The sequence below is a fragment of the Syngnathus scovelli genome, chromosome 4, assembly GCF_024217435.2.
Source record: "Syngnathus scovelli strain Florida chromosome 4, RoL_Ssco_1.2, whole genome shotgun sequence".
Taxonomy (NCBI): Eukaryota; Metazoa; Chordata; class Actinopteri; order Syngnathiformes; family Syngnathidae; genus Syngnathus; species Syngnathus scovelli.
In genome coordinates this window covers 19555449-19580344 of record NC_090850.1, presented here as the reverse complement: position 1 = coordinate 19580344, position 24896 = coordinate 19555449, and the positions used below count along the sequence as shown (strand labels likewise).

Here is a 24896-nt window from a genome sequence, read left to right as displayed (position 1 = left end):
GTGAGAGCGGGAGGGAGGAACCGAGGGAGCTCTCTAAAGGACTGACTTCTCCTTGACACCCCTAGGCGCGACAGCCCTGCTAGAACAACTCTGGTCCCTCGCTGAAAACAGCTAATCACAGTCAATCAATTCTCCTTTTTTCTATCCCATTTCTCCCTCACTGCTCCCCGCCCGACATCACCCCCTATCAATGGTTACCGCCTGAATACCAAGGGACTGTGTCTGCATTAAAAACGTCCATTCCACATGGAAAACAGCTGACCTCATGAAAGCATGCTGTAATTCGAAGGTGAAAACTAAAAAGCTTTTCCCAAGATCGACATAATCCTAATGGAAAGATTACGGCTTTGCTCAACAGTAACAGTTAGACCAAAGCAGATACCAGACATGGAGTTACTGTTAGGGAAGTCCTAGAAGCAGCTCTTGTGGCCACACTTTTATGAGTTTGAATCTTTTTGATTTGTTGAAGTATCAATATCTTCAAAACGCATTGTTAAAGAACATTTTTTTCCAGCTATCCCGACGGAACTGGAAGTATCCTGGGATGTCAATAAGTCGTAAAAAGGCTGAAGAAGAATGCAAGGATGTTTGATGTTAATGGAGCAGTAATGAGTGTTGGCTGTAGTATGGGTGACCTTTTTTCAAACTGGAGTGGCCTCTGTACTTCCAGTACGGTGTGAGGTTCCATGAGTGGTAATCTAATTAATGGCCGGCAGTGGTCCCTCCCGCTCCCGCTGGTCCGGTAATGTGCGCAGATTGGTGTTATAAACAGGGTGTGGAATGTCTGCCCAATGTTGGCCTGGAAAGATTGGCCGTCTTGTTCAGGGAGATGGATGGAAATGTTCTAATATTAATGTTCCCCCCGCAGACGTGTGGAATGATCTACGTGCCCGCCGTCGGTTAACAACAATTAACAGTCAGAGTCGGCATACCTGAGCATTTGTCACTATGAACCTGTGCTCCCCCTGTTCATAACTGAATTCAAAAATGATTAACCACACTTCTGTCTTGATATGAGAGCATTGATTAACTTTGAAAGGTAGACAGTGGCGACACTAGAAGATACAATGGAGTGTTCCTGCTATACACTCTTTGGCCTCGCAGGGGCAGTGTAGTGCTTGCATGCAGATAGCGGAATGTCTTAAACTAAGACCAGAAGAAGAATGTCATTATTTTTACAGTAAGATACAAATGCTAATTGCTGCATTCCAACTACTTCTTCACAACCATTCTCTTTGTTTAAAATTGAAAATGGAAAAAAATTAGAACCAATCCATCTGACCAGCCTCGCGCACTGGTAATCTCATTCATATTCATAAGATGGTCCTGGTCTGGGTGATACAGAAAGTTAGTTACATATTACAAACCATGGGGTCAACACCACCACATTCCAATGAGTCATTTATTGCCAAGTTACCCATCACACCAAGCTCCAAACTACTTGCCAGGAATTTTATAGCCGAAAGGTTGCATACAGGATTGTTTACAATCAATGGTGTGTGTATTTTGGTGCTTCATCTTCAAGTCTGTAGTCCAGAACTACTACTGGGGGTACAGTCTTTGTGAGGACTTTGTACTGATGTGTGGTCTGTGTCTGTTTGTTGGTACTTGAGTGTGACAGCCCCATGTTTCTATGTTAAGCAGGTTCTAAAACGTCTTAGGTCATGCCCTAGCTTCTAAACAGCAGACTAAATGGACGCCCTTCATCACACATTTGCAGCTCCGCAAATGTTTAATCCTACTCAAAATTCAGTTAGGTATCCGTTGCAGCAGTGACAAACTAGAGCCCACGTTTATTTGTAGTTTCAGGGATTGTGTTGATCGTATCTTGGCTTTCTGTCATATGGGTACATGTTTTTTTACTGCTTAAAGAAATCACAATGTTTAATGTATTTGATGTATGGGTTAAAATCTTTCGTAACATTCCAAAATCATGCGTGTTTGGTAGAATGGACTTTGACTGTCGAGGTGGGATGGACCCCCCTCAATCTCCATGTACCGTTTTATAGCCCCCTCATTGATTTCTAAGTTCAAATGTGTAATCAAAGCTTCTAGAGATTTTCGTCACGCACACAAAAATGCGTGCAGATGGTGAATGGCAACTGACCTTCTCTGTTCTCCGAGTTGCTTCACACGGGCTAGCTACATTCTGCGATCCGGTGCCAAATGGACCCGGGAGGAAGCGCCTTTGATGCGAACGGGCAGCCCCTCTGATTCATTCTTCACTTTTACAGCTCACTTGTCAAAACTGTTGATTCGCCGTCACTTTTGCACAAGATGAGTGCTTTCTGAAACGGGTGCCACACAAGCACCAATGGTGTGCTGTCCAAACACGGAGTTCCTTTATGCGGCTGTCTCTCACCTCACAAGCTTTCTTTAGATGTGTTGAGGGTCCTCAGTGACATCATCTTTTGGTTTCAGAATTTGTCTTCTGTCTTATATACTGAGAGGTATTTGGACAACAAGGTAGAGCTGGAGTTGAGTAAGAGCTAGCTAAAAACTACAAGTCATAAACCCAATATGTTGAAGGATTTATTCCACGCAAATATTTTGTTCCTGGTTTTTCGTTCATTGCCATGATTTTGGTACATTTCTAGCTGTTATCAAAATGGTTACAAAAACGGTCTGATGAAAAAACTTTGATCTAGGAAACATTTCACTCTTGAGTAGAATTGTAGAACTATGCTAATGCTATTAAGCTATTTGATAGAGTATTCGACCTGTCGCACTAAAGCAGGAGTAATGAATAGTGTCTATTCTACTCAGAAAGTCTTCCACCATGTATCTACAGTTCACGATGTATTAGTTAGATGAGATTGACTTGTCCTCCTTTTAGAAAGCACACAACATCCCGCGTGTTCAACCGTACCGGCAACTTAGACTCCAAAGGCTTTTTATCCTTTTAAGAGGCCGAGCTATCTGGCTATTCTCAGCCGCCCATGCCAAAAAACGGACATTAATCTACTCTGAGAGCTTTGAAGAAAGTGTCCATTTATATGTCACAGATGGGGGAAATGTATTAAATTAATAAATAAACGGTACAAAATGTGATATCGCATGGGCTAGGATCAAAGCAAACCAATTGAGTCCTATTCTACCTAATATGTTTTTCTATGATAAACAGTCCGGCTGAAGGGATAATCCTATCAAGCAAGTGAGGGATTAAAAAAGGACGGAGAGAAAAAAAAATCTGATATCACTCGGCACAGAGACGGTTGGCATGGCTACCGTGAAGCATTATTATTGGATTGGTAATCTCGCTTCTTGGGTCCTTTTTTTGTGTGTGATTTACCTTTCACAATCAGGTGCTTACACCAAGACGGTGCAGACAGACATGCTGGTTCTTTGGTCTGGAGTCCATCCAGTGGCAACTTCTTTCTTTTGCGTGGAATTTCTGAGCAGCTTGATGTATTTGACGCATGCGTGACAGCCGCGCTTGTGTGCGATCGGGGTTGAGGCATTGCATCGGCTTGACCGCACGTTACTTCTAAGTCATGGAATGAAAGCACACTTTGGTGCCTCTGTACACATTTCAGAGTGAAACTATATGTGCGTACAGTGTATGTGTGTGTATACACAGGCTTGATATAGTCAGCTTCTGTCAGAGGGCGGAATATGAGACGGACGAATGCGTGTCAGGTTGTCAGTTGTCTTCCAACCGGCTTTTGAACGTACTTCGGCCATGCATGTTTTTTCAAGAATCAAATCTTTGGATTCGTTTTTTTTTTCCCTCGGCCTGCACACTCGTGTGCATCCTTTAAGAAAACTGTCAGCATGCGTTGTATTGTTCAACCGTAAAGGTGAATCCACCATGCTGTTAAAAATATTCTTTTACCTGAGTGTTTTTTTTTTTTGCCCATAACAGGTCAGATGAAATGTGTAGTACAAGTAAATGCCTGTGAAAAATGTTTTTTCTGAAACTACTTCCAAGGCCCCTGAGATTGATGGGTAAGCCTTTCATGTATGGCCCTCTAAAGATGTTAAAATCCAGATGAGCTCTGAACCAAACTATGAACAAATCATGTACAAACGTACATATTTTTTCATCCCAGTCGCCATTGGATTTATGGGTAACGAGTGGAATGCGAACCAATGAATGATAGTCTAAGTCTCCGAACTAGTTGGTGTTTTTTTTCTGGAGGTTTATTTGAAAAATGTTCGAGAGAGCCCCACTGGCAAGCCTTCGCTAAATCGTAAAAATTTGATGCAAATAAAAATGAATGATGGCAAGTTTGTATTACGATGTTGGTTAGTTTTTTTTAAGGAAACTTTTTTTTTGTTTCGGTCTTTCAAGCTCAAAAACTCAATTTAGCCAACGACTAGACTTCTTACTTTCTATTAGCAGTGCTATGATGTAGCGACTTCCTTTAAATTGTTTGCTAACGCATCACTTTTTTGTTTTACAGAAGAGGAGGTTATTACAGGAGTTGGCAGACCAAAAGATTCCCTTTAGAGGACCTTCTGATAAGGGCTTTAAGGAACTGGTGAGTCAACAATATTGGTTTCTTAGTTTTTAAAGTTTCTACCTATTATAATGACTTTTGAAGCGACATCGTGTCTTAACTTCAGACTGAATCGTATTGAGTTTAAAACATTTTTTTTTTGGTTAGAGATAAGATGAACATTAAGCTTATCTGATATTCTTTCTCAGTGGGACACCAGTTACTCCGGCCTGGTTCTGAAGAGAGCCTGCTCGTTGCCAGCCGAGCTCCACTGCAGAGTCCAGGCCGCTCTGCTCACCTTGCGCAAGAAGGGCTGCCTCTTGAGAGATCTGGTCCGTGTCCGTGACCGGGACGTCTTCACATCCGTGTCACGTGCTCTGCTGGGTGAGCCGGGCCATACCTACCGCTACCTGGACACTAGGCTCTTTGCCATCCCCTGGCACAATGAGGACACTGAGGTTAAAGGGCAAAACTGTTGCGACCCAGGTCTGAGGGCAGCTTGCAAAGCCTTGTGGGAGCTCAATAGCTTCTTCTGCTTGGACGTGTCTCACCTGAAAGAAGAAGACAGGATAGCCCAAATTGCAAAGGTGGTTCAGGAGACAGTGGCCAAGGCAAGCGATGAGGGCGATGTGGAGTCCAAACACAGCGAGGACTCCAGGAACAGTGAAGGAGGCGACTCGGACTTTAGGCAAAGCGAGGAAGGGGATACGGAATCCAAGCACAGCGAGGAATGGGACGTGGAGTCCAAACACAGTGATGAAGGTTGTTCGACATCAAAAAGGGATAGTGATTGGGAGACGGTGTCCAAAAACAGTAGTGAGGAGGGAGAATCCTCCCAGGGCAAAGTGACCGATTCCGGGTTGGAGCCCAGTGAAGGAAAATGTCCCACCTTGGCGCTAAAGACTGCCGATGTCTCGCCAGCAGAAGAGCTTCATGTGGCTCATCTAAAACACAGCCTCTCAGATTACCACATAGAAGATAAGGTGGCACCAGAAAGTGCTTCTGAGCCCGACCTGCCGCAGGGATTCACCAAATCAGTCAAGTTCAATGTCACCTTACTCAACTACATGGACCCGGCAATCATGAGCCACCTCAAAGAGGAACCCTATTACGGCATGGGGAAAATGGCTGTAGGGTGGCACCATGACGAGAACCTCATCACTCATTCACCGGTGGCTGTTTACACCTACAGTTGCCACGACAACAAAGGTAAGTGTCACTGTGTTCTAATTAGACAGGACACTTTAATCTACATCTCATCGCAGCGGCGATGAGATCCATCGCAACAATAACCAGTCAACTTATCTGCGTCACTTTGAAGTGGATCTAAACTTACGTGTTGAGGCACCGGCAGCGTCTGTAGACGCGGGCCTCCGGCACGCAGCCAGCATCAGATTCATCTGTGTGATAATGTCAGGGCACGAGTAAATGTCATCGGAAGCTCGCTGCTGACAGCCTTATCGCGAGATCACAGACATCGGTATCTAAGTTCAATAGCGAAGCCTTAACAAACGGGCCTTATCACACACGCCGCATCTCATCTAAATCATTTCCCCGAGAAATGATCAATGCGCAATTATCTGATAGGGAATAATGAACCTCGCTTTGATAAGTGTTCCTCAACTGTACTGGATGGATAAAAACGTATCTTTTGAACCAGGAGCTGATAGCATTCGCTGATTCGACAAGAGAAGTTTGCTTTCTAGAGCACACGCAAAACAAATTGCAGATGAGCAAGGGCGGTCATGGTGAATACTCTGTCTTGTTTTCTGACAAAGTAGGTACAACACCAAAAATTGTCACAGTAGATCGTCACGGTATTTAAACAAGGGTTCCGGGTTTTGCAGCACTTCAAATCCCACGGCTGGAGACACAGATGTGTAAGCAAACTCCAGTAGATCAGGTGCAACGTCAAACATGGTCCGCAGCTGCTTTTCCTTCACTGGAGTGTCATAAGCAGGAACACCTGCCGGAGCGTTCCGCTTCAACCATTTGCCACGGGCCATTTCCATTTAGACCTTCAAAACGTTGCGGCCTAACACCTCGCCGCACTTTGCAGCTGCATCTCGTCCAGACTGCTGAGACCAGAGTGTGACCGGAGCTTTATTCCGGTGGTTGACTCGGAGTGTTCCCAGGACCAAGATGCAGCATAAGGCTTCTCCGTGTTCAGACGGCCGCTCGCCGAAGGGAACCCGTACTACTGTCGGAGATCCAAAGGAATCTTGCCATAGCTGTGTTTTAACCCGCATAGAAGCGGATATTCCACCATTGCTAGTGCCTTGGGGAATTCTGTCATTACCCGGCTCTCAGAGCACAATGGCGGGAAATTAAGTTACTATGTATCCGTGCTGAGCAAAAAGGAAAAGGCAGCTGCGGGGCAAAGAGGCCCGAAAAGACTTTAGTATCGATTTGTGCTGAAGGGTGCTGGCCAGCCAGGTTAAATCTTATTTTCTGAGCAGGCCGTCGTAAGAACAGCGAGTAGAGGGGAGAACAGTGAAGGTGCTTATCGTGAACGGAAACAGGAACATCATGGCCTAGCCGATATCAAATAAGACTCATTGCACAACATCCAGCCCAGGCTTTTAGCCATTGCATGTCCTAATAGCGTAACGATCTTGTACAGACAGCCGAGATTAACCCACAAAAGTGTTCCTACTTTGTCAAGACAGCGTATTGTGCTTGAGTTTTATAGCGATATCAATTATGTTTTTAAGATTGAAGAATTGGATGCACTATAGATATAGTGCTTGAAAAAGCTTTCATTAAACGAGATCAATTTGGATTTGCATATTTTGAGAATAATAATGTAAAAAAATAATTGCATTTGATTCCTGACATTTTAACTAGCTCCAAGATACACGTTCACCAAATAGTGTTTTACCTCAAAATGTAAATTGAATTTAAAAAGTGCTTAACAAATGACTTGAACTTTAACCTCAGCTTTATTTACTGGTCCCACCTTTACTGTTAAACACTCATAGTATGTTGATTTAAATCACAGCCACTATAACATAATAAAACACCAGTCTGCTTTAATGTATTTATATTTAAAATTTGCCACTTTTCACTGCTTGAAACTTCGTGCGTGTCGTAATGTTCGGCCTTGTTGTGATTGACAGGCGAGAGCGGTGAATGCAGCGGTGAGAAGGCGAGCTGGCGAATCGGCCTCAAGGTGGCCTGGGACATCCACACACCCGGCCTGATGGTGCCCCTCCAGTCTGGAGACTGCTATTATATGAGAAGTACTAAATCTCAACAACACACATACATATGCACCATCAAGCCAAATTCAAAACCGTTTTTTTAAAATGTTTTTCAAGTGTTCCCTCCTCAATGACCCATACCGGCAGCCATAAGCATGTAATTCACTCACTTTTTGTTCTATTCTCGCCATTTAAAATTGACTGCCGGTGAAAGTGATCTGAGGTGTTGTGAATGTATGCGGCAGCGCTGCAAACTTAAGTTCCATGAAATTGAGTGCATTAGCAGAGGTTAGGGAAATGCTAGTTGCTGAAGCCAGACAGATGGACTGAAAGTTTCAGGATGTAAATCAAAGTTTAAGGCTGAGGTCAGATTGCTGCACTAGGCGGTAAACACATTCATGCTGATTATTATGTTGCCTACAAAGCCAAAACCAAGTTTTTATGTTCTCTGAGAAATCAGTAGGATTTGGTAATAAAACGTTAAGGGGAAGAAAAAAAAAAGGGACATTTTCTGGCTTTCCGTTTCCATGCATGCAATTCTCATATTTATGTTTTTCCCCTTTGTGATTTTCAAAATTTATTGAACACATTCTAAATTATTCATAGCTGAGATTGATTGGTGACCCTTCCGCTTGCCAAAAGTTGGATGGGGTAAGCCTGAGTGAAATAAAAAATGCATCCCCTTATGATGTCCCAATATTTCACCAATAAAATAATCAAATATGCCTGTCTTACAAACAGGCATGTGATAGATACCCGCCATTTTTTTGACACGTATGAAATCTGAATTTAAATGAATCTATGACTCCTTGAAGACATCACATTTTCTTCTTCCGAGTCTGTCGCAGCCTGTCCCTCACATTCGTCTTGACAGGGCTTGAAGCCGACCTCCTTTTAGCCGCAATGAGATTTACAATAGAACCGTCAGTTTCAGGCCGGGGCCCGATAATAGAGTGATGGGCCGTTGCGCGGAGCGTTCTAATGGGACTTGACTGTCGCGGATCAGTGAGGGAATTTACGCTTCGCTCAGTGAGCACGCCCTTGAGAGGCCCCGACTGCTGCGCGCCGATAGTGGCTCGCTCCGTGGGGGCCTCGGCCGTCTGTCGCTTTGGCGGCCCACCTGAATTAAGTACTTGGCACGAGATGCGCACGCAAAGGTTGTCGGCGCTTTTTCGGTCGATGCCGGACTTCTTCATTTGTGAGAAATAACATCGGTGTGAATTGTACGTCAGAAGACCATAAGTCATTTCTTTCCTGGTGTTGGATAAAAGTCAGGAGGCAAGAAATAGTCGAACGGACGGATGGACAGAAAAGTGACGGCTACCACGTTGCCATTTGTCTCCCGGCGGCCCCTTTTCAACTGCTAATGTCTAAAACCACAAATTGAATCAACATCATCTCCACCCAAATGGAATTTGGCCAGTTAAAGAAGGAACAATGCAAGTCTTGACACCGGGCCTGTTCCGTAATCAGATTCCCAGGTCCCAATGCACACAGGAGGGTGGGGGGCTGAGTGCAGACACGAGTTGACCCAATATATTTAAAAGCCTGCTTTCTGGAAAAAGGAGGACAAGTGGCAGCAGGCGCAGGGGTTGAAAGAAAGATAAATACTTATTACAGTTATTGAGTTTGCCTCAATTCCCATCCCCATGCCGCCAACGCATCCGGCGTGCCAAGAAAAGAGCAGATTGATGGAGATAATTTGTTATTGGATATAAACAGTTTTAAAGACGCCGAGTAATTCCGCCCGGGGACCTAATCCGTCACAATCTCATCAGAGTGAGGGAGGGCAAGAAAATGGCGGCAAAGTTGTTTTCTTTGTCGCCGCCTTTTTCTCGCTTCCAACCAAACAATAATATCGTCCTCCCAAAGCGCTCGGCTGTTTGACTTTCAAATCGCAAGCATTAGACGGTGTACTCCCTCGCTTCGGGCGGGTGTAAATACGCGCATGTGCCGCCATCGACAGTCGCCTGTCGCGGCTAAATTAATTATTGGTCTATGAGGCAAATAACGACAGCACCGTGGAACATCTATACTCACAAGAAACACATGGCGGGATAGGCGGGAAACAGCAGTAAGGCCTCTCCGTAAAGCTCCCGCGATATTGGACAAATGTTTGTCGGTATGGCGCTGACGTCTTCGACAGATTGAATGTGATCTGGCGTTGTTTGCTAATTAAGAGACCGCGCTATAGTGCTGCTTGCTCCCTGTGGACCCAACACAGTCTGTCGCGCCATACCCCAAATTTGGGACACATTGGCCTCAGGTATATTGTACATTTTGTTCTTTTTTTTCTTTACTTTTAAATCACACTGATACTGAGTTTTCCACTTTTTAAGACTCTTGTCTATACGTCTGTTTCTAAAGTATTGGAACGGCAGGGGCAATCCTTTTTTTTGCGTAACTCAGATCAAAAGATGATACAGAAAAGTTTGTTTACGCAAGCAAACAACTTAAGACAGAGCACCTTTAATTATACACATTATATTTATACTAAACCGTAAACAAGACATCAAATGTATATTTAAACTATTTAAATTGACCTTTTGTTGTCTTTGTCGTGTCTTCCAGATGGCCTAAACAGCACCCACCAGCACTGTGTCCTTGCCGGAGATGCCGTTCGCTTCAGCTCCACCCATAGAGTGGCTGAGGTGAGAACATTTTACATTGACGTTTTACTAATTCTGTTAAATCACAACTGGACAAATCTGCACGGCTTGCTCCAAGAAAAAGATATTAGCAGATTTTTTACTCAAGCGTATATAACCTTGTCAATAGTGGTCATCATCTAGTATGTGCATCAGAATTTTTCCGTATCTCCGCCCCAATCAAGTGTTCCAGCGGGACTCTGACCTACATCCAGTCCCGGTGCAAGGAGGCCCTGTCCAACCTGCACACGGACCCGGACACCGGCTCCCGCAGCTTAACGACCCTGAGGCCGGCCACCATGCAACGCTGCGAGGAGATCCACAATGAGGTGAGTGACTTCCCGCATCACAGCAGTGTCACATTTTGTATATGCTTGAAAAGACGGCAGTGTTACCGGTACCGTATTGCTTCACCACATGGAATCAAAGGAAGCCGGTCCGGGAAATAAGTTTAACGCCAAGTGAAAACAGAACACTTCAAAAGTTGTCAAAATTACTAGCAAACATAAAATACATCTGTTTTACTCATAAAAACATAAATAGGAGAATAACTCACTAAAGCTGTCTGACTTATGTTGTTTGTTTGCGCATGATTTTTAGTGTGTGCGTGTTTTCTGGGCAGGCGAATGGGGGCGGCTGCACAGTACTTGTAAAATACAACTTAGTCCTTCAACTGATTAGCAACAGGACGTTTACTTAGGCTAATTGATTTACTGTCCATTGAATGCATGAAAAAGTTTGGAACATCACAAATAAATACACATTTATTATTTATTTATTGATTATACAGTATGTATTTCTTTAGTTTAGTTTCGCGTGTATGACTCAAGGCTTATCTTTATGTTTGGTGGAGCTAGTGGTTCGGTACCAGCTGCAGATATGACACATCAGACATCCAGTGAATAAATAATATCATTGTCAATATAGAATGGAATGAATTTAAAGTGAAACCATGTGCGCTTTTGTGCACTGCCAACATTTGCGCGCTGTAGAGTACAGTAAGCGTGACACCATTGCAAGAGTATTTTATAACTAAAAATGATCTAAGAATGATCACATTCATTACGTGAAATGAATATGTCCTGCTCATGCATGTGTTGAGTTTTTACTTTGTGGATTATTTCCAAGTCCTTCTGTGTACCGCAGTTCTATTGTTAAAAAGTGACTTCAGGAACAATTGATGTCATTGATTGACCCGTTTACGTTTCGCTAGAAATATGACATCTAGTCTGACAAGTCTGGCGCAGAAATGTATGGATTTTTGACTTGACTTGCAAACTGGACTTAAGGTGTCAAGTGTGCCCAAACCTTGAACAGCAGTCTCCAAAATGCCATCAAAGGTAGTGCTTAGCATAAACCCACATTTGATCCTGGTTTAACATGCCCTCACTTCCTTGTGCACACCCAGAGGCACATGCTAGCATGTTAAAGCTACTGAAAAAGAAGCTTCTCGCTGTCCTCCCTCCATTTACTCGCTTGTTTCCACTCTGGGAAACCGCCTCAAAGTCCAGGTAGTTCTCATTTGCCCCAGCCTGTGATGGATTGCATGGTAACAGCCTTCCCATATGTTATCTAAAGATGGAGTCTTACCCGGGCGCTCCTCGCTAACCCCTTTTCACTACCAACAATGAGCAACTCAACTCGGGGTGTTGCAGGGTCAACAGAGACTCTTTCCGCTAGCTTGCCGCAGGCGAACAGTTAATATCGCACTTCACCTCTTCGCCCTCCCCTCCGCACCCTGGGCTCCCCAGGCCTGCACATCTTAGCCAACGCTAGCATCCCGGGAACCCCAACGGGCGGGCATGACGGATGAGTCTGATGTAAGGTTGTTTAAAGGTTGTAGACAATATTAATTATTCAGCTGAGCCAAACAATAGAGTTGCGTTTTTTTTTTTATGGGGAGAGTTGGCAACACCTGCTAGCTTTCCAGGATTAGCAAAAATGGGCTCGCTACGGGAATACAACTCTGCAATAACGAAAATCGAGATAAAAAGGTATTTCTTCCTTGTCAGTTTTTTCCCCCCTGTAAGCATCTTAATAAGGTATCATGTTATTGATATTTAACTAGTGGTTATGAGTAAATTGAATTTAGCATACCAAATTCCATAATTTTATTGATAAAGTCCAATATGTAGTACGCAAGCTAAATGTACTTTTAGTTTTATGAAGTGTTTCCAAATAAAATGTTCCCGTTCTATAGGTAGATTTTTTTTTAATCACGTAAAGCAAGTAAAATATTCCCACTTTTGATTGTTTTGAAGACATAGTTATTCTAAAAAAACAAATTGCTGTTCATAAGAGAGCAGTTGCATGTTAATGTGTGTTGAGGTGAAGTGGTGGGTGTTTGAGTGAGCTGGCGGGGGCCCCCCTTTTGGCATTTGCAATGATCGATGTGGCCATTTGTTTGAAGTTGCCCACGAGAGCAGAACACCCACTTAAATGATGTATTGTTAGCCGCGTTATTTATGACGGCGGTCCACCTTTGGCGTGCGGCAGGCTGCATATTGCGCAGGTTGTGTTTGACATGGACGACTGCAGTGTGAACAAGCCTGAGACGTGCAGGCATCCTGACCCGAGCACCGCCCTATGGGCCCTTTTAACAAAAGAAAGCGCTAACGGCAAAGCTAGCACCTGCTAACGAGGCGCTGGGCATACAGAGTGAGCTAAGCTAGTACAACCAATTACCTAGTCAACATATGAACAACAGTCAACATTTTTTTAATTCAGCGATATTATAAGAATTTTATTCATTTAGCCAACTGAGAGCAGATTTCATTTTGCAAATCTGGCTGCATAACATATTTTTTTAAGTTTTTTTTTAAGTTTTGTACTGTAACCCAGATGGATGTACACTAAACTTGCAAACATTACAAACAATTAACAAGTGGACACTTTGTCTACTAAAAAACAAAACGATACAAACATGTTTTCAAATTTTCATCTCACCCAAAACCAGCTGGAATAGACTCCAGCTGTTATCCCGAATGAGCTCAAGGGCGGGAGAAAACGGTTGAATGTTTTCAGGCCACAAACAAAACAAGTGGTCGTAAACAGTCCAAATTGGATCCATTCTGGGAAAAAAAACACATAGCCTAACAAACAGCCTCTTGTAGTCACTTTTTGGTCGTACTTCCTTCTTTACCCAACAAGAAGGAAGCGTCCATGTTTTACCTTTGAAATGCTAATCCTAGACGCAAATGCCTTGTCCCATTTAAAGCTACTGTGTCACCTCCCAGGTGGTTGCGTGACGGAAAGCCCTCAGGGACCCCGCTCGCTAATGATGTTGGTAAATATTGAAAGCTTCACCCCAACACGGGGAAGTGCGCACGTGACCTTCCAAGGTCTCTTTGAAACGCCTCACCTGAGGGGCGTCTGACATCTTGTTGTAATCTCTTAAAGTGTGTCTCCTCCTGATCTGTGCCAGATGTTGTCTGTGTGACACAGTTATTATTTAATTCACGTCTTCACCTTTTGTTTGCTGTATTGCACAAACGGAAGGGCAAAGCAATGGCGTCAAACTACTATTTTTAGGCTAATGAATGTACGTGAAAATCACAATATAGGGATTTAATGATTTTTATACATGATAAATTTAAATAATCCAAGAGTTGACATTCATTAGTATTGGAATGGTAAAGTCATCCATTAGACAGATTTGAGATGTTACTCTAAAATTCATTGTTTCAAAGTTCCATTTCTGGGCTTGACGTTGAACAAGTATAACCACTGGGCCACACACATGAAAATAATGTGTCATGTGTGTGTGTAGCTTTTTTTTTTTCCCTCCCTACCTGATCTGTGTGGTCTTTCTGGGGCAAAGTAAACACTAGTCGGCGGAATGGGATCGATTCAACTCTCATCAGCTCCCACCTCAGGCTCCCCTCTGTCCCCCTGGAAATTAATCAGGTCCGCTGAGAGAATACCATAAAGAAAAAAAATGTGCCTCATTAAATGGGAGAGGAAAAAAATGGAGAGTTACTTGTCCTTTTTGGCCACAGTGGGCAGCCAGGTAGCTTAACGTGTGACTAATATGTAGCTAGTGTGTCCATCACCAATGGAGATGACAGCAACCACCTCGGGGGAGCCGCTGGCAGAAAAAGCAACCCCAACAACTCTTTCTTCACAACCGTCCATCCTCGTAGCGCCCAGCTGGGCGCTCCAGTCCAAAATGCCACAACTCCACAAAGTCCACCGCGGCTCAAAGCGGTTTGTTTTCTCCTAGCGGAAGGACAGGCAGACAATCAGAAGACAGAAAAGGAAGGAAAGGATGTCCGATATCGAGCCTCGATGGCTTTGTTGTTTGTTTGAGCCGCGGTGATCGAAGGGGAGTGGATACCGGGGAGCATAAAGGATGACATTTCTTTGAAGGCTGGCTTGTATGGAGCCACCGAGAAGCTTCCGAGTAGCGCCGACACGGGCCGGTCCTTGCATGTCATCCCTGCCGGGATCAGAGCGATGATCCTGTGTTCTGCCTCAACACTAGATAATACATCACATAGTACAGAAAAAAAATAGGGAACACTAGAAACTGTGGAGTCTCTAAAATGGAGTTTCAGATTTTTATGGATTTAAAAACAATTTTTTGTTCCCTCATAGGAAGTAATGGGAATACAAATAAATGCCATGTATTGATTTTACAATAATATTCTGCACCACTGTTTTGGTCAAATACAAAATCTGTAATCTTTATTTTATGTTTAAACTAAAAATGTAATGGCAATAAACAGCTTGGCACTCGCCATTTTTTACGATAAACAGGGCGTGTTGTACGATACAATGCGGGAAAAGGCTCCTTTAGAAGAACTACCATTTGAAATATGTGCAACTCCACTTTACGTTGTACAGTTGTCAAAATGAAGTGCCGCTTGCTTTGTTTTGTCTACCGATGATGCTTTGTAGGACGTTTTGGGGGAGGACGGCGTTATCTTCGCCTTGGCGGCAATTGGGAAGGCGGGAGGCGCTCGTTGACATCCGCGCTTACGCCTGCAACTTTTTAGGCAGGGATGCAAACAAAGGGCACAGGCAGCGTTGATACAAAGAACAAACGCAAAAACCGCCACATAGTTAGAAACACCTGGCTATACGCCACTTCCTTGCAAGGATTAAATCAGCACTTCAAAAGAGCGGGAAAAAAATACACACAAAAAAAAAAAAACGGGTCCCAGCGGAGTAGATTGGAGCGGATCAGTATAGGCGAGACTGTCATCTGTAAACGAGGCGGGAGGGATGGGGAAGCGGGATAGTACCAAGTGGGCGGAGCTTTAAGGTGTTCTAGTTGGTAAGACTTTGATTACAGTCTTGTACACAGTCTGGTAAATCATATTCTGAACAATTATACAACAGTGAGAATGGAAAAAAATATATAGTTGTAAATCTTATCAGAATTTAAGCACTATTTTATGATACTTGAGGGCATGTTAAGTTGAATATTCAATTAGTTGTCACTATTTTAATAATAAATTAAATGTTAAGCTATACAACCTTTTTTTTAATTGGAAAAAATTGTAATAATTCTATTCAATAATTAATTGTTTCAATTTTAATAATAAAAAATGTTAAGCTATAAAAACATTTTTTATTGGAAAATAAGTGTATTAATTGTGATAAATTTCAAACCTTTAATTTTAAAAACGTGTAAAAAATGTCTTATTTGTTTTCATCGTTTTCATCGTAAAAAAAATACTGACCAATTCAGTCGTCAGTATGTTTGTCCGTGTTTCCCACATGAAGACTTTCAAAGACTGTTGGAACAATGAAATCATTTCTCACTAATGCATTTAAGTCGACTTTAGTAATTTACTGCCGCAAAGTAAATCGTGTGCGAGAACCAAAGACGACCGCATAGCGGGCTCGCCCTAAATTGCCACCATGGGATTAAAGTGTCATCATTTAATCGTTTATGGTTATACCAGAGATCAATTGTCTTTACTAACTGAAAACAAAAAAGGCTGTTTATTACTTATAGACTCGATTAAGATCGTAAAGCTTTGTGTTTGTGTGTCGACTTGCGTGCAGGTGGAGTTTGAGTGGCTGCGTCAGTACTGGTTTCAAGGCCGGCGCTACACACGCTTCTGCAGCTGGTGGAGCAAACCCATGGAGGAGTTGGAGAAAGATTGGAAAGTGATGGAGACCATGGTGAGCTTTTGATCTCGTGTTTGCCACACAACACAGAGTACACTTGCACACTCCTTTATAAGATCAGACACAAACGCTGTTTCAAACAACAACGGAAAGTTAATAATGCTCGCTTTTGATTGACACTGACATTTTGTGGACTCGAGAGAGGCACAGCCTTTTTGGGGAATGTTGCAGAACAGTTGAAAAAAATTGTGAGCTATAAACACATTTAGAAAAACGTCATTGACACCATTTGCTCACAATTTCCCCCAGTGGTTTTAAGGGTGTGTCGAAATATGAAATTGTTTATCTCCCCAAAAAAACTTGTAGTACAAAAATAAGAAAAAACATTCCAAAAATTGCTCATGCTTTTATGGTAGAAATAAAAAAATAAAATCACCACATTTTAATATTCATAATTGTCCAGTGCAAAATTTTGCACTAATTGTGGTGTTTGGAACGCCATAGTTTTGTGCCCCCCCCAAAAAAAACAAATTTGTCATACTACAAATTTTAATAATTGTGAATTTTTTTACAATTTTGAAATTTGGGAGAAAATCAAAAATAGGAGACTGTATGGAATACTCACACTTGAAATTTTAAAAATAAGTACTTTAGAAAGTCTAAAATTTAGCTTTGAAATTTCATATTCAGCCTATGACTAAAAAGCATCCAAACACTACAAAAATTGAAAAACACACATTCAAATTGAAAAACAAAAAAGCAGAAATAACAATTACCAATGCTGAGCTTCACTGTGCTTTTCACCAACCAAAACCAAGCAACCAAATCTAACCGGCGCTAACATACCATCAACATAAAAAAATCACTTCACCAACATAAACCCGTCCGCTTGTGAGGTAAACACAAAACTCCCTCAACACAAACGAGGAGGCGCCCAAGAAATGCCCACCGTCCAGGGAATGCGTGTGTGTGCGTGTGTTTCTTGTGACATGACGGACGGGCGCCTTCTTAAAGACGTGTCATTTGTTTAATCGCAGCCTCGCAGACGCTTTTATTGCGGAGGGACGCGGCTATTAGTCAGACACCACTGTAAAGGAATCACTTTGTAATGTCACACTCATAATTAAGTCTCCGGCATCGCGCTGTACACATGTGCCACACACATTTACACACACACACAACACGACACTGCGCTCGCTCTCCAAAGTGTTTGCGTGTCTAACAAGCTTGACGTCTAAAGCAGCAGGGGGCACTCTTGCATCACTGAAGCATCCTCTCATCCAACGCTCTCTTTCTCTCTTTCTCCCCTGTTTCCTTGAGTCGCTCGCCCGCCCGCCAGTGACTGGAGAAGCTCTCAGTCTGTGTCAGTGTGCGAAGCTGAGCAGTAATCACATCTAATGCTCAGGCGGGGATAAAGACTGAGAGAGCCTCCTCTCTCTTTCCGTAGCTCTCTCGCAATTTCACTGTCCAAGCACTGCCGGGTGAGATGAGTGGGTGGACGGGTGAGGATTTTTGTTCTTTTTTTTTTGGGGTGGGGGCTAAACTCATCTGGAGTGCCGCCTCTGGGGGCCCTGAAATGAAGTGAGTGATTTGGAGGCGCTTTTAGGGAAGGGCATCAAGTGAAATGTGAGGTCTCTTTCTTCTGCTCGCTCGCCTTGTTTCAAAGTGTCACCCAAGCTTTTTCCGAATGTTCCCGGAACAGCCAAGTAAGCCATGGCCTAATTTTTGGTTTACATTTGGAATTATTCCATGTGATCAAAAAATACTTGAATGAAACAAAATAGTTAGACAGAATTGAATCATGGAGGATTATGACTCAGAAGAGTGTGTGTTACAGAATTTGAATATCTTTCTTGCACTTGCATATCAGTAAAACACAAAAAAATAAATCAAAAGTGTGAAACAAAATCAAAACATATTAAACATATTACACATGATGTATATTTGTAAAAGTTAATATGGTTTGATATTTAACTACCACGAGACATACGTGTAGTTCCTGCACTGATTTAAGGTCATTTACTTAAAATAAAAAAAGACTTCAAAAAAATCCATAAGAATATAAGTTTGTATATTACTTGATGTAGATGATAAATCAGCAAATTTATGTTTAACTATAAAAAACATTTACATTTAAAAAAACTAATACAAGTCAGATGTGTTTATCAACATGTATATAATAAGCATAATAAACTCTACTAATTAAAATGACAACAAATATAAATATAAAGGGGGGAAATAAATTAATGATGTTTTTAAACCTCCGCATCGTAACAAGTAAATAAATGTCATCCATGCAGTAGACATCTTGAGCTAATGCAGGAAATTCAAGCTCAGTTTTTATGACTAAATAAAAGCCGCAAATATACAGCGACATAGTAAATATCATCTGAATAATGTTTTCTAATAAAATAGAAATGGAGAGACATACTTCATAGTATAGAGAGATTTAAATACAATAAATAAGCCAATTTTCATATACATACTGCTGCTTTGTTTATTTGTTTTACGTCTCCCCTCTATTTTGTCCATTCATTGAGCCGATGCAAAAATAATATTACATTTGCCCGGCGCGCAAACGTAATAATTCAGGCGTCGTGATGAAAGACAACATTTATTGCTCTGGCAAGCCATATTTACATCCCCGTGCATCGACCTCTTCCATACGCTGATGAAAAGCACTTCATGCATGTGACTTATAGATTTTCCTCCTTTTGGGGAGTGTGTGCAGATGTGGGTGGGGGGTGTTGCGATCACAACACATTTCTCTTGCGTTATTTAAATCAAGAGCGCCTCCCCCACCACACTTCTCCATCAGGCGCACACACACACACACATTTTTATTGCATTTATTTGGAAACCAACACCTGTCTGTGAAGCTGTAGAAATTACTCCATATGGTTCCCTGTAAATAAAATACATATTCTTAACAATAACGGTGAGGGGAACCTTTTCGTGTTGATAAAGTTCTCCGATGCCCACTGTAGACATTCAATGATCACAGGAACGTTCATTAGTGTTTATATTATTTGGCTGTGTTAAACGCTCTGACGGAGCCGTAAATGGCCCAGGGGCCGCAGGTTGCATGATGTGTTGTAAAACGATGTGAAAACATTTCACCATCTTTTTGTCGTATTTAAGACACTGGGGTGCATTTGTTCATATTGCCTCCCCCCCTCCCCCCCCCCCGGGTGACCTTTAGCTTCTTCGTTTTGTTCTAACTACTGAACTATTATTTTTTTTGGCTCACCTTAGTAGAACATTGCATTGTGGCCAACGTCGGCGTGCGTGTTTGGATTTTTTTATTTTTTGTTACTTTTTTCATTGTCCTCTTTAAACGACATGGTTCTCCACCCCCCTGTGATCGGGGTTGACCTGTCTCACAGGTTCCCTCAGGTGTGTGCTATCATGGCCCTCGCACAATAGTGACATTTTCTTTGAACTGGCAACAATGTGTCATAATCCACAATAGGCAGAAAAGGAATTTTGGCTTGATGCAGAGTAATTTAAAAAAGCTGGTGTGCTGTTTTTTCACCACCCCGTCCTCTTTTCTTCTCCCTGTCCTCTATTTGTGTGTGCGTGCAGGCCATTGATGCGAATGTTTGCACTCGATGTGACTTTAATTGATTTAGCAGTTCTCGCTCGGCACACTACAGCCCCCCCTAATTTGTCACTTTCCTCGACTTCAGTGGCGGCTCGTCTTGACTTCAAAAAGGCGGAGCCGGCTGCGGTGGCGAAATCTCTTCTGCTCTTCCTTCCTGTTCTCCTCGCCTTGACAGCAGCCTTGTTAGAGCAAATTCTTTTTATATCAAGGCAAAATTAATCGACTTTCATAATGATAAACGGGTTCCACTCCAGCCTGAGTACATTTGTATACATCAAGATGGAACAAACAGGAAATGGTATTGGGGGCCATGTCTTCCTCGTCTCCGTTCACCCAGCCTGCCACTCCGTTTTCCATCACATTGGTCACACCTTTAAGTACATTTTTTTTCTACCTTTTTGTGTCGGGATGTAAAGGAATTGACGGATGATCCCTAATCACATGGACCTCAAAAGTCATCAGATTTAGAATTTTCAGGGAGAATTTTCAAGTTACACGGTTTTGGACTTAATTTTGTATTTGTGTTTGTACCCTACAATAAATGGCTGAAAGTGAGTCAGCAACTGTTTTGTTACTCCACTTGAGTAACGTTGTATCTGGTAACCCGAAATACTCCTAAGTTGGGACATTTGTAAGTCAAGGTACCACTGCTAATGCTAGCTAGCATGTATGGGTCACTGTTCATTCTTCATAGTAGTTTTACTGTAGTTTTACTTATATTTGGTCTAATCTTACATTGTTAGCTTCTTCTTTTGTCATATTACATTATTTTACTGTATTTTACTTATATTTTCTCAAATTTTATATTGGCTAGCTTTTATCATATAGTGATGCACTTTTCTTTAACTACTATATCAAATTTAAATCACACCCTCTACAGTTATTAAAGCTTTTATAATGACCTACTAACTTTACGTTGTTTCCTATCAGAAGGACTAGTTTATAAATCAAATTCTGCAGTAACTCAGAAGTCAACTGTATTAACTTCATGTGTTGGATATGCAGTAGAAAAACAATAAATGTGTATCAGGGTGAGGCAGAGAAGTGAGGTGGGGTGTTGGGGGGTCAATGTAAATGTTATTGCACTGTGAGCTCATTTGATCAAAGTCCGGGAAAAGGTTAAGCGAATCCAATCTGGTTTTTGTACGGCAGAGTAGAGACACGAGCCCCAGGACGGAGAATGGATTATCATATTGGCGTTGCTAGAGTAATGCCGGGGGAGGGAGCGGGCAGGAGGGGGCGTTCGGACGGACAGTTTACCCCTGCCCGTAATGCGTTTAGACAGCAATTGGCCTTAATAACCTTTATTGACTCCAGCGGGTCAGTGCCAAGAATCTAATTATCAAAGTGTATCAATTTCATTGGAGTTTAGAGTTTGCCTGGCTCCAAATAATTATTTTAAGGTCGAGCCGGGGGCAATTAATCCCTTCTCCCATTTATTTGATGGCTTTGTAAAACATAATAAATGTTACGCTTTCTGGTGTACGGCCTGACATAAATAATTTCAGCAAGCCATCATTGTTTTTCTGTTATTGGAGAGCTCGGGAAAAAGGCATATTTAAAAAAAAATGCACGTTTACCGGCACTCATTTTTCTTCTTTTATTTTTACCCACTTGTGTCGCCAGAGAATTTTTTTTCCCAATCCATTTAAGCAAATGTGTTAAAAAAATATGACAGCAACAATCAAACAAATTATATATTTTGTTATCCAGTCACACACTAAAAAGCAAAATTAGTTGCAAGTATCTGAATATGCCTCGTAGTGCCACAATTTATTATTATCTGTCACTGTTTATTTTAGCATTTCTGGTTGTGCACCAGCTTGCACATTATATTGTCTGAAAAAAAATAATTCAACCTCATTGTTTGGGTAATACGTTTATTTATATAATCTTGCAATCAATAAATGTGCAACCTTGTTTACCCGCAGCCTTCCCGATTTGCTCCATTCAGATGTCAAAAAATTACCCCGAGATTATTGTTATTATTCACTTAAATAGGAAAAATATGCGGCCAATGACGCATGTTACACCAGCCGTTTGCAAATACGAATGAAAAGCAGTCCGGGAAGGAGGGAAGAGAAGAAAAGTGTTGCATCGTGAAGGTATTTGCCATTCCCTTTGAAGTCCCCATTCAACAGGGTAAGCTGAATTTTCAGCAGTTGCCTGATAGTGTTCTGAGTAAACGCTTAAACCCCTTTGGTGAATTTTTACCGGCAGATATGGCGGTGGCGGGTCCCGGCGTGCGTCTGTGTTACCTGGAGCGGCCCGGCCGCTTTGTATTTAGACGTGGCAAATGTCACAGTTCTGTTCGTCTGTTGTACGATCACAACGAGTTCACGTTGAACCCTGACACTCTTTTACATACTCAGGTGGGGGGGGGGGGGTTGTGTGCTATATATGTAGATAGAGATTAATAATATGGAATGATAGAAATCCCGTGCATATTACCTTGACCCTAGTGAGTGTTCTGGAAAATAGATGGAGGCGAACCTAACGGTTGCATGTCAACACATGTTTGTGTGCACTAGATTCCCAAATAAAGACGGTTTTGTTCCGCACGCGAAGGTGCATAGAACTTCTCACGATTGTTTTGCAGCTGCGGAGGATTGATTTGGGAGTTTCAGAGCACATTTAAGCGACATCATCAAGTTTGTGTCAGCGTCTTGAGCGCTGGATTGTGTCACCGTGCCGAAAAGTGCCGAAATCAACGAGGCTGTTCTATATCACTGTCATTCAGCAAAAGAAAATTAGCTCGTTTGAAAAGAAATATGATTAAGAGGAAAAGCACATTTGGGGCTTTGTACCTGCTTCTGTCTGATCCAATGTGGAGGGCAGCTTATCCCCGCTGCAAGTGGGCGGTGGATGTTTATTGACAGCGGTTTGGATCATTTATTTTGTTTGTCTGTGTGACAGTTTTTTTTTTTTTCTCAACTGTATCTGCAGGTTTTAAGAAGCGGCTTGTCACGTCTTCTTAGAAAACAAATGAGCACTTTACAGAGCCTGATCTGCCTTATCCGCTTAGAAGCTCGCTCATTCCACCACCGTTATTTATTTACTTAGTTATTTACAGATTTATTTATTTATTTACCTCTGTATGGATTTGATTTGCTTGCCCACCACCCCACCCTACCCCGTTGGTTCATCCATCGTCCTACCTACAGCCACCCTTACTTTTTCTTCATCCTTGGCCCTGATCAGCAAGATAAGCTCCTTCAAGAGAAGGAGAGATAACATCCATTAAAGTGGTAAAGAGGAATTATGGGGCAGCACAGATTAATCACCGGCTGGCTTTAATCGCATTCGACGGTGTTGGCTGCAGGGGACCTGCTTATTCCTCCTGTGTCATACCGAGACGTGGGAAAAGGAGGGTTCGTGTTAAAAAGTGCTAAGATGACTAAGAAAAGTTCGACATTAAAGATAGCCAAATTAAATTATAGGCAAAAATTAGACCTTAGTTTCTTAAATAGTGGTGAATGCATTTATTGAAGGTCTCATATGCCAGTCAATAGCCTTCCAACAAAGAGCACCCAAAAATGTGCTAAAGAAAAAAAAATCAAAAAATATGCAAATTATTTGTTGTAAACTCTTTCATATGGCAAGTTTTGAAAAAATGCTAAAAATAAAATGTGATTGTCGGTGAGCATTTTTACCCTGCCTCTGAATGTCCAACTGGATTGGCTTTGTCATGATTAAGATGCCCTTGGAAAAAGAAAAACAGAAAACCTCACAGCAACCACATCACAAAACAATAACGGACAATGCCACACGCGGCACAGAAGACCTCTAGAAACATATAATTGGATTACGGAGTCATACACGCCCTCAAATGGCGTCCGCTTTAATCTGGCAAAAGGGGTTAGCGACACTGGCACTTTTTACATTGAACGCTGAATGTTCAACATACTGTATACAGTGTATGATCTTAAAATAACTCAGTCCTGGAATACTAGAGTTGATACGATCTGATTCCATCAAGGGGATTAAATGGCAAATCCGGGAAAATGCACTTTAGACTTGAGTTACGCCGTGTAACTAATTATCTTGAGGAATGGAAGACCTAATTAGATTTGACTTTAGTTTGAAAGGAAGAGAGAATCAATTTCAGGCTACTTTTCATGACATTTGCGATTGCTTATGACATCGAGTTTAACCTTTTGAACAAAGCCTACCAACGAGGTTACCATCGACTTCGGAAGATGGGAAAACACGGCTAGTGTTAAATGAGTCTAATATTACGCAAAACCATGCAGCGTGTCTCTGTATTTAATTAGCAAGGGGCGTTGAGGAGTTTCTCAGTCCACCTGATTCATTATGCTTGCTGAATGTGATCGTTCCCCACCCAATGAGCCTGATGAGAGCTGCTTAAGGGTGTTTATGAGACTGTTAGCCAGCAGTGGATGCCGCCCCGCAGCTCTCGCCCAAATAAAAGAGCCATTTATTACATCTAACATGACCCTCTCATTATGCACAAATAGGAATTAATGAGCGCTATATCGGGCGCTCCCGGTGGAGCCAAAGCGGGCCCGCTTTAAGGACTAGCGTTAATTACGTCGTCCTACATCTTGCCCGTTTAACATCGTCACGTCAGATCTCTCTATCTGTGAGGGGATGCGCAGGACGGTGTTAGCGGTTCACTAACTAGAGGGATGTTGAAAGTTTGCTCGGTGTTTGTGATTGAAGCTGAAGGATCGGAATTTCTGGTCTGGGATTGTCCTTGCATGAATACAATTTTGTCCAATTTTAGAAGACAGTAGGGATGGAATCTGTGTGTGTGTGTCGGGTTTAACCTAACAATAAATTACAATTTTTAAAGGACGGTACGTACAATTTCTCGGTTTGGTCTCATGGCTCGACTCGACTCGACTCTGAGGTGAGCCATACCACAAAAAGTACTGCCTGTATTTCCTGTTCATCA

At 42.2% G+C, this 24896-nt stretch overlaps 1 protein-coding gene across 2 annotated transcripts in view; it reads left to right on the top strand.

Annotated features, from left to right (window-relative positions):
* Window positions 1-24896, top strand: part of fto (FTO alpha-ketoglutarate dependent dioxygenase) — a 96463-nt gene that overhangs the window by 14201 nt on the left and 57366 nt on the right. For both annotated transcript variants that reach the window (XM_049717228.1, XM_049717229.1), the window contains exons 2-7: window positions 4407-4484; window positions 4652-5651; window positions 7562-7684; window positions 10217-10296; window positions 10479-10622; window positions 16309-16428. In XM_049717228.1, coding sequence (XP_049573185.1) covers window positions 4407-4484; window positions 4652-5651; window positions 7562-7684; window positions 10217-10296; window positions 10479-10622; window positions 16309-16428 — 1545 coding nt within the window. The remainder of the gene's footprint in view (window positions 1-4406; window positions 4485-4651; window positions 5652-7561; window positions 7685-10216; window positions 10297-10478; window positions 10623-16308; window positions 16429-24896) is intronic.